General features: G+C 39.4%; 1 protein-coding gene across 1 annotated transcript; it reads left to right on the top strand.

Annotated features, from left to right (window-relative positions):
* Positions 1-2,424: 2,424 nt before the first annotated feature.
* On the top strand, positions 2,425-6,631 carry BRS3 (bombesin receptor subtype 3). The gene is made up of 3 exons (XM_058536835.1): positions 2,425-2,858; positions 4,442-4,793; positions 6,218-6,631. Exons 1-3 carry the CDS (start codon positions 2,425-2,427, stop codon positions 6,629-6,631), a joined length of 1,200 nt encoding a protein of 399 aa, XP_058392818.1.
* The last annotated feature ends 3,897 nt before the right edge of the window (positions 6,632-10,528 follow it).

The following is a 10,528-nucleotide window of genomic DNA, read 5'->3' on the forward strand; positions in this document are numbered from 1 at the left end:
CAACGTTCAATACTCCCTTCGCAAGCTTTGGATGATAATATTGACCAATTATGCACTAAAAACAAACAAAAAAAGGATTTCATCATTTTGTATAGGCTAAGTGCCCTGCAACTTTCACTACAAATGATTAACTAGACATGGTTATGTTTTGTGGGTGAATTATAATGTAAAAGAAGTAGATATAAAAGCAGATGCATTTGAATTATCTATTATGATTTGCTTGTTAGCCTGGAAATCTCTTGTTCATTAATAAAACATGCAGAAAACCTAAGTCCACAATGCCAAATGAGCAAATACTGCTCATTGTCAGGAACTGAGTGTTTTTCAGCTCTTGTCACTGATTATTAACCTTTCAGAATCCAGAGAGAACCTGTTTCATTTCAGCTCTGCTACCGAGCACTTGTGTGGCCTTGCATGAGATACTTTCCCCCTCTGAACCTCCTTTCTGCCTCTGAAAAAATAGAGGATTTGATTTCATCATCTCTAAGGTCACTTCCATGTCTGATATTCTGGGATTCTGGAATTATAGAGATCCAAGAACACCACTGCTCTCTCCTGACCTCTCCTGACCAGATGGAGGAGAAATGAGGAAAGGCACGCTGGTGGCTGCAGCCTGATGAAAGCATGCCTGAGATCTTGGGAATGCAGATAATTTTGGAAATCACACAGAAGAGTTTGTTTCTTATTAAACAGTGCTGTGTGGCCATCAGCCGAGGTGTGAATTGGGAGATACTGTTTGCTCTTTGCTAAATCATACGCAGGAATCCCAGAGAGATTTTATCACTAGCTTTGTGAGAACAAGATATGAACTGGATAGAGCCGTTTACTGTAGAGACGATCTTAAAGGGCCAGCCCAGTGCGTGAAATTACTTAAGTATATATACTTAAAAGCTAAGGGATTTGGGTTTATCCAAAGATTCCTCCTCCCCATTCCCATCAAAAACAGTTATTTAGCTGAGTAATTCAAGCTTTGGAGATAATTTCATAAAGGGTGGAGGATAGGTGCGGTTTAGGGGGGCTCAAATTAACCAGATAATTGAGTCAATTCATCCAATTCACTTTCCCTGTAGAATTTATTGCACCTATTCTGTCAGCATAAAGAGCAACCTTTGTTTGCTCCTCCTGTTCATTGGCTAGCCAAATACTTTGCTGTTTTTTCATTTCACTTCCCAGACTAACTCTGATATGGATATATTTATAGACACCTTACTACACAAAGTTTCTCCTTAGTTGAGAGATTATCCTCTGGAATTTGATCATTTCAGAGAATATTTTTTAGCAGGTTATATTATTAAATGACTTCAAACTGCTGGCCTCCCACTCCCAAACAACCCCCACCCCACATCCACACACATAAATCACATACTTACATTTTCTGTAACAAGGGGCTTTTCTTGCTGGAACAAAGGTAATTGTCTTAATTTTCTGCTTCCTTCAGTTGATGTGAACATTACGTACATGCCCATCATCTCTGGAGTAACCTATGGTATGTCTTCATTTGAAAAGAATGGTTTTTGGTCTTACAAGTCCTTTCGTGACAGGACCACAAGCAGTGTTTTGTATTATTTTGTTTTGGAACAAGACAGGTTCATTTTAACCATTTTTAAAGAGAGAACCCCTAAACAGTATTTTAAAAAATACATGGCATTACGACAGACAGCCAAACAGTAAAAACTGTTTTATTAGGACATTTAGGACAAAGCAACTCGTGGTTTGCCTGGATTTTTCATCTCTTCAAGGTTGCTTGGATAGTGTGCACACAGCCCTGGGCATATGCACAGAGCCGGGAATTACCATGTGTCAGAGCCAGGTGATAAGCCCAGGTCACCTGAATTATTCCTCCTTGGAAGTGACATCAGCCCTGCCAAAGAGCGAATGATTAGTTGCTTCAGCGCCTCTCTGATATTAAATCCAAAGGAGTGGATTCAAGTCTGTGCTTCAGGGGACACACATACTTATTTATCATGCAAAAGAAAATGCATTAAACCATCTTCTGATGGCAGAGAAATGAATGAATTCTGGGAGAAAATTGACAAGATCTATATAGAGCTTCGTGGTTAGATATGGAAACAGATTCATTCTAATAAACAATAGGTGTTATTTTATAATATCTAGTTATTCACAAGATGCCCCAGCAGCGAAGAACAAGCAACTGCAGAGCATTTCCCAAACCCCCCTCCCTCTGTCACATAAACGCCAATAAAACTCCTCCACCTCCCCCTCTTCAGTGCCAGATCAGTAAGCATTTAGCCAAGCATGCTGGGAGACACAGAACAACTGAAGGAAAGGAGTATCCGGATGTCTTGAATTTGCTTGCCACTCTGCTCTGTTCTACCATCTCGTTACTAGACGTAGGCATTCGACGTGACAATCAACTACATTTGAACTGAGCAGAAGAAATATTAAAGGCAGTCTTCAGAAGAAATGTCTCAAAGACAGCCTCAGTCACCTAATCAGACTTTAATTTCAATCACAAATGACACAGAATCGTCAAGCTCTGTTGTTTCTAATGATACCACAAAGAAAGGACGGACCGGAGACAACTCTCCAGGAATAGAAGCATTGTGTGCCATCTACATCACTTATGCTGTGATCATTTCAGTGGGCATCCTTGGAAATGCTATTCTCATCAAAGTTTTTTTCAAGACCAAATCCATGCAAACAGTTCCCAATATTTTCATCACCAGCCTGGCTTTTGGAGATCTTTTACTCCTGCTAACTTGTGTGCCGGTGGATGCAACACACTATCTTGCAGAAGGATGGCTGTTCGGAAGAATTGGCTGTAAGGTGCTCTCTTTCATCCGGCTCACTTCTGTTGGTGTATCAGTGTTCACGTTAACAATTCTCAGCGCTGACAGGTGGGTTTCTTTTCTCAGTTATATTTGCCAGGATGTGCAATTAGGCAAAAAGAAACGAAAGCTTGTACTTAGCATTCACTGGCTACTAGTCTGCTTTTCTCACACTCTATAACCTGGATGCAAGATTGGAAAATCGGGGGGAGGGGGCATTTTAAATAAAAGTTGGTGTAAGAATGTTAAAATTCTTGTGTTAGCATCAGAGGAGAGGTTGAAATTGTAAGCTTTTAGGGATAATTTATTCTCTTTGAAATGTAATTGTGTGCTTGAAAGAATACTGAATCGTGTTTTCTCCCCCCAGTTTATTAAGTAAGGCAAATTGTTCCAGGTGTAAAAGAAAAACAATTCATGCTTTATACATTAGTGCAGCCTAGTGGTGCAATATTGTCAACATTAAAACATCAGCATAGGTGTGAAATTGACCACATATGCATTACCGTCCACCGGAAGAATGGTAAAAAGATACATGCATTTAATTTATTTGAAATTCATCAAATTAATTAATGTCAGGAAAACAGCAAGGTTTTCAGCTTCCTGGTAACTCAGTGTAATGTCATCACTTAGTTCTATTTGTTTTCTCTATAGGCATTCAATGACATTCTTGTTTCCAGAGAAATAAATTAATCCTGGTTGACTTTTGAAGCTCTATGGATAGAGCATATGAGAACCTCTGGCAGTAAGGGTGTTCAGGCTCTCTTAGGATATTTTCGGTCTCTGCACTGTGTTTTTCTGTGTTCCTATTGTAGAATGATAACTGTGAAAGCATAAAAAAATTGAGGCTCCAAATGTTAAAAGTGATGCTTGAGAAAGCCTGCAAGAAGCCTGTGAGTAATCAGTGCCTGGCAGCACCAGAAGGAATAGCTTCTTCAGAGTCTCGAATCCAAGAGGAGGAAAAGCTTTCCCTGTGTCTTTTATGGGTTTTTGCTTTGACTGGTTTTATATTCTATTTGTGGGCAGATTGACTCAAAGGATATGGATTTTCAGGTGGATGTGTCAGAATCAGGAGGTCTCTTTACATGGGCTCAGGGCTTCCAATTTCACCCTTGCCTTGCCCTAAATTGACCTACAGATCAGCTCGGGCAACAAATGAGCACTTATGAACAGGGAAGAAATTAACCCCCTCCTCTTTACTGCATAAACTCATGGAATTCTTTTCTAGGAAGGTTGATGACTGCTCACTCATGAAGAAAGGAGAATTAGGTTTAACATCAGTCACTTACACAAAAAGGAAGTCTTTTAGAACACAAGGTAATACACAGGTAATGAATCACTCTCAATCACACAAAATCATGCTGAAAAATATTTATCTGTCCTAAACAGAGGATCTACACAGAAAATTAGAAAATTGCAAATCTGGAATATCTCATATTAGTGAATAAGGGAAAAGGTGATTAGTATAAATAAAAAATACTGGGATGTATTACGTGTAGTTGAAACCATAACCAAATCTAATTGTTTAATGTTGACTTGGTTACATACATATGGATAAGAGGTAGAACTGGATGAGCACTAAGGCCACTTCTAACCCTAAGATTCTGTAATCCTAATATTTATTTTGACCTTTGCCTATGATTATGTGTTTCTAGATACAAGGCAGTCGTGAAGCCACTAGAGCGACAGCCCTCCAATGCCATCCTGAAGACCTGTGCCAAAGCTGGCTGTGTCTGGATCGTGTCTATGATAATTGCTCTACCAGAGGCTATATTTTCAAATGTATACACTTTTCGAGATCCCAACAAAAATATGACATTTGAATCGTGTGCCTCTTATCCTGTTTCTGAGAGGCTCCTGCAAGAGATACACTCTCTGTTGTGTTTCTTAGTGTTCTACCTTATTCCACTCTCTATTATCTCTGTCTATTATTCTTTGATTGCTAGAACTCTTTACAAAAGCACCTTGAACATACCTACCGAGGAACAAAGCCATGCTCGCAAGCAGGTATGTATTAATCAGGACTCATGCATGAATTTGAAGTGAAATTGCTATTGCTCACACCTGTGAGCAATAAATACAATGGCAATATAGTATTTTTGTCCTGGTCATGGGATTTGGAGTCTGTCAGACCCAAGATTTAATTTCAGCTCTATCACATACTAGCTGAGCAATCTTGAGCAAGTTACTTAACCTCTCTGAGCCTCACTTTCCTCATCTGTAAAATGAAGATGGGGACTGGATGATATATATGAAATGCTTAGCATATTTCCTGGTGCATACTAAGCATTTAATAAATAGTAGGGCTACTATTATTAGAAAGGGGATGCTGAAGTTTGGGAGCAGTCAAAAATTATTTATCCCATGGAATAGTGAGGAACATCACACCAAGTGAGACTGTAAAGTGAAGCATCTTTTGTTTTAGAAAGTGTAACAGAATGAGAAATACACAGGATGATAGAACTGGCAGGAAGCCATAACATTATTCAATACAAACCACTTACACACAGATGAGCAAACTGAGGTCCCAAGGGATGAAGTGCCAGCGGGAACAGAACACAGTGACTCACAGAAACTTGATTAAGATCACTGCAAGAGCCAGGTGTGCTCTCCTCTCGTAAATATGACCAGAATAAAAAGAATGTTGCCAAAACATTGTTCCATTTGATTAAAAAAAAAAACGAACAGGATTTCTATCTTTCTTAGATGAGGGGAGATGATTCCATTTACTTCTTCAGTACACAGAGAGCTCAGTGCCTTTTTTTGGAGCTAGTCTACTCCGTTGGTTCAAGAGTGGTGCTCATGAGGCTAAAGCTGTATATTTAATGCCCATGTCAACAGTTATCTTTGCTCCATCTGTGACCACAGACAATATCTTCACTTAATCTTGTTCATTTATCTTATTAACAGGTGTAAGTAGGATTATTTTCACATATGAAGGATAGCACATTGGTTTTTATTCCTTTGACTATATAGCTAGAATTCCTATAGGTTAAAAACAATTTTTGGTAGCAGCTTGGCAACTTTCATAAACACCAGAAGAATATTCTAATCTACTCAGCCTCTGCTGATGCAGTGAAAGCAGTTTTGTATAGCACCTATTTTTTAAATTAAATTAAATTTTCAAGAATTCCACAACACTCCTTGAGATAATTGGAAACATCCTAGAGTATCTCAAAACCAGGGGTGGGAGTCTCTGAATTAGAGCTAATGAGACCAAGATCATGGGTTACCATGCCAATTAACGTACTGTATTCTATAACCACAGGCTGCCTTCCTGCACATCCCAGCCAGTTATCTCACAAACGCACGTTCAAAGGGACACCAGCCTGTTAACTGTAAATTTCTATGTAAATCTAGAGAATAGCTTTTTAAAATCTCTGTCAGCTAAATGATTTTCTATTTTTTGCCATTTTTCTTCCCCCCTATAGATTGAATCCCGGAAGAGAATTGCCAAAACGGTATTAGTGCTGGTGGCTCTGTTTGCTCTCTGCTGGTTGCCAAATCACCTCCTGTATCTCTACCGTTCATTCACTTATCAAACCTACGTGGAGCCCTCTGCCATTCATTTTATTGTCACCATTTTCTCTCGGGTCCTGGCATTCAGCAATTCTTGTGTCAACCCCTTTGCTCTTTACTGGCTGAGTAAAACCTTCCAGCAGCATTTTAAAGATCAGTTACTCTGTTGCAAGGCAGAGCTGCCTGACCCTCCACCTGCAGATACCCCTCTGAACAACCTGGCTGTGATGGGACGGCTCCCTGGTGCTGGGAGCAGGCAGGTGTCTGAAATTAGTGTGACCTTGTTCACCGGGTGTAGTGTGAAGAAGGAAGACGACAGAGTCTAGCTTTTCAATTAAAAATGGTATTTTTCCTCCCAGCGTGTGTATCCGACTCTGAGCTGTGCGTAGGTGTATGGTTGGGTTTGTGTTGTTTGTGAATTGTGCTGAAATCTTAGGAGTGAGGGATCCTGATAAGTAAAAGACAAACTGATTTTCTTCAACGTACAAACATTAACGTCATTGGGCTTTCTAAATAAAGTGAAGCCTCAGTAGGTATAGAAAGACATATTTGCATACGTCAGTGGGTAGTAAGGGAGGCTGAATAGGAGGGAAGGTAAAATAAACAAGATGACACTTACAACTCTGATTTGTTTCCATCACATCTATGATGCTTATTTCTCATATACTCCTGTGAGTTGCATAAAACTGTGTTTGTGTTTATTATGTGGTGTAAATCTAGAGATTATACTTGCATATGAAAAGGGGATCAAAGAGAGATAAAACATCTCTTCTGTCGCTTTCTTGAAAAACAAAATCCTAAAAAATAAACCTTCACAGGTTTTTTGACTGCCCTTTTCCATTAATCTCTATTCCACTAAAACTAAAGCTGTGCATTGCAAGGCAAGTGTTTTGGGGTCAGCGAGTATAAAGTACAATACTGAGTAAGGATCTGGGGCAGGGGGCTTGCCTTACTGGGTCAACACTTACTGACTTAATGTGGTTCTACTTACAACCAGCATTGATTGATAATTGGGCAAAGTTATCTTTCACAAATATTGTGAATAACTTGCCTTATTCACAGGCAGAATAAGTGGCCACGTTTACCGCGTCATTTGAGGGCTCCAGGGAAGGACCTGTGTTGAAAAATGTGCAAGCCTACCAGTGTCTGAAATTTTTCCTCTAAGGAAATTCCTTTCTTTCTGGTAAGCAGTGCCCTCTTTCTAAAAAGTGCAGAAGTACCACAGGAAATCCCTAACACCTGGGTGCACAGTTGTTATCAGATCATCTTTCTGCTTGACTTCATTAAACTTGATGGGTGCCTAAAACCTGTAAGAGTATGACCTAATTAGTCTCTGCCCTTGGAAATCAGATGGAAGGTTCTGATTTTCTCTCCTCTGCTCCTACTTGCTAATGCTATAAGCTTGTTCATAACTGTTATTTCAAATAATTTTTGTCAATAGACATAGATTCAGATTTGTGGTTTCAGAAAATGTTTTCTTGTGGCAAATTAAAGCATATGTTTGGCACTATAGGTAGTTAAATTTGTATTTTCAAAAACTTGATTTTGGGGTGTGCTTTTGGTAGTTTCGAGCTTTCTTTAAATGGCTTGTGTAGTTGTGAACTTTTGCTAATCATGTGGCTCAAAAAGGGGATATATATTAACACTAGACTTTACATTTCTGTAAAATCAGTTTAGTCAAAGTGGGGGGGTGTTAGTATTGTATTTGTATTGTTTTAAGTTGGACATTGTAATAAGGGGGGAAATAAATAAATGTGAAATAAAGTTTTAAATGACTATGTAATTTTATATTCTAAAAACAATACTTCCAACAGAAGATAACTGAGAACCCATTTAACTCGAAAATTTAAGTGATTTTCAAGTCACCAAACTCCAAAATATTTGACTGTTTTCCTCACTCTGGGTAAAAATTACATCTTTACTCTCCTAAGCATAACAGTTTAGAAATAACTTGATTAAAGTACCAGATTACAAAAGCCAAGAGAGCCTTTTAGCAGTTGATAAAGCTAGAGCTCAAAGAACTTTCATTTTCTTCATGCTCAGTAATCCCTACGTGACTTAGGGATCTGACATAAAATAATTCTCTAAATGATCTTATAGGGCATCAGCCTCCCATCCAGAGTTGGGGAATTAAGATTAAAATTCATGGCTTTGATTGGATTTTTTTGGAGGGAGTGGTCTCTTTTTTTAACAGATTATCCTTGTCAGAACTAACCATACAAGTAGGCCCCAATATTCACAATTTCTTTCACCTTGCCTATTGTGGTGCCAGAAATGTTACTCTGGAAGATTTCATTTCTTTGGAGATGGTCCTAAATGGGTGGAGAGGTGGGACACATGAAAAACAAATTTTGTATACTTCTCAACTTTGCTCGGGGTCTGCCATGACCCAAGACTTAGAATGATGGACCATAATAATATGCTACCAAGCAGGAAAACAAAGCCACAAAACATACTTAGGCACAACCATAACGTTCGATGGGCAAGTCTTCGTCACTGAAGCTGAAAGCACTACAAAATATTTAACACTGGCATACCTAGTGAAAATAGCAAATTTGGGTTTAAAGAATTTCTGCAGTTATAACCATCTTAAGTCAGGGATCCATCAATCATTTTGTCAAACAGAGTTACTTTTATTTCCACTAAGTCTTGAGATTACAGAAAGTGGGGACAGGAAAATTCCCGAACAGAGTAAGCTTGAATGGGCCATTAAAAAAAAATCTAGTTTGGTATAGCTCAGTAGTTTTCCAGAAAGAGTTCCTACGCCAGGTAGGTGACTTCTCTGACCAAGAGATCTCTGCTTTGTAGGTTATTATATTTTTATCCACTAAGAAGGCCTTGGCCTATTAGATCAGGAGTACAGCACAGATCACCCCTTACAGAGGTCAAAGAGAGAAGGATGAAGGAGATACTCAGAGAGAAGCCGCTGTCCAGGTTCTGAGACTGGTTCGGCTTCCTGGGTCCAGCAGCCCCTCATGTGGCCCATCTACAGTCCAGGCCTGGAATTTCAGGAGCTACTCTCTATCTTCATAATAATAAAGCTCCCTCGTTTTTGCTTGTTACCTTGAGTGTTTCTGTGACTTGCAAAAAAGCTCTCTGTCTTATGAAGACAGAGATACTTCCAGATTTCCTCAGTTACTAGGGAGTTAATTCTATGACTATACAGGGAAATAACAACAAACAGGAACCAGCCCTCATAGAGACAACAGCATTGTTTAAAAAAAAAAAAAAAACTGTCAGGTCTCGTGGCCAAAGAGAACGCCATTGTAGGTACAAGTGTGCTTAGCTCCCAATTCCACTGCTGCACTATGATGGTGACTCAGTGACCCTGTCACTGCCTCAGCTTCTGCTCTCACCACTGGGGAACTTCTCCACAGCAGGCCTCTGTTCTGCTTATTACCCTCCCTGTGTGGCCCTCCCCTGCTTCTGTGCTACTCTGACCATGTCCCTGTCCTTCCATATTCATTCCTCTCCTGGGGAGACGCTCTTATTGGCTCAGTCAGTTAAATTTTGTCTAGAAAGCACGGCTACCCTGCCAGGTCCCCTCACACACCTCTGGACAGCCTTTGGGTCAGGGTGGCTGGGCCCCATGGGACGTAGGCATAAGGAACCTTTTTGGCCACCTGCTCAGAGGGGCCCGTGGATATAGCAGGCATTCAGAGTGTCACGTGCAGTAGGGCTGTATAGCATATTATCACCTATGCTGTGATCTCACTCAGGAATAAAATGGGAGCCCAACAACACATTGCTGAAAACAGCTGTATGCTATTTCTGGAGCCAAGAAGAAATATTCAGCAATGCTTAAATGAACCTAACAAAACTGATGTTATCTATATTATAAAAATGCATGCAAGTGCAGTTCTCCAAAAGTCTCCACCAAAACAAGAACTCCATGAAAAAGAAATGTAATTAAAAAAAAAAAACCTAAACTCAAGCTACTACTTAAAAATCGTTGTTATGGTTAAAACTATATTCACACAGCTAGTATTTGGGGAGTTAGGATTTTCTAGAACCCATACTCAATCGCTATGTTTAGAAGCAAAGGTCACTAGAAGAGTAAAAAGAACTTCTTCTGGGAAGCTTTTCCCCACCCTCAAGTATGCATTATGAAATTTATGTTTACACATAATGAGTTTATTGTTAGTTTTAAAGGAATTAATATTCTTTTAAATAGCTGTTTTAATTTTAGTGTGACAAATATTGATAAGAATGATTCACATAAA

The sequence above is a fragment of the Diceros bicornis genome, chromosome X, assembly GCF_020826845.1.
Source record: "Diceros bicornis minor isolate mBicDic1 chromosome X, mDicBic1.mat.cur, whole genome shotgun sequence".
Taxonomy (NCBI): domain Eukaryota; kingdom Metazoa; phylum Chordata; class Mammalia; order Perissodactyla; family Rhinocerotidae; genus Diceros; species Diceros bicornis.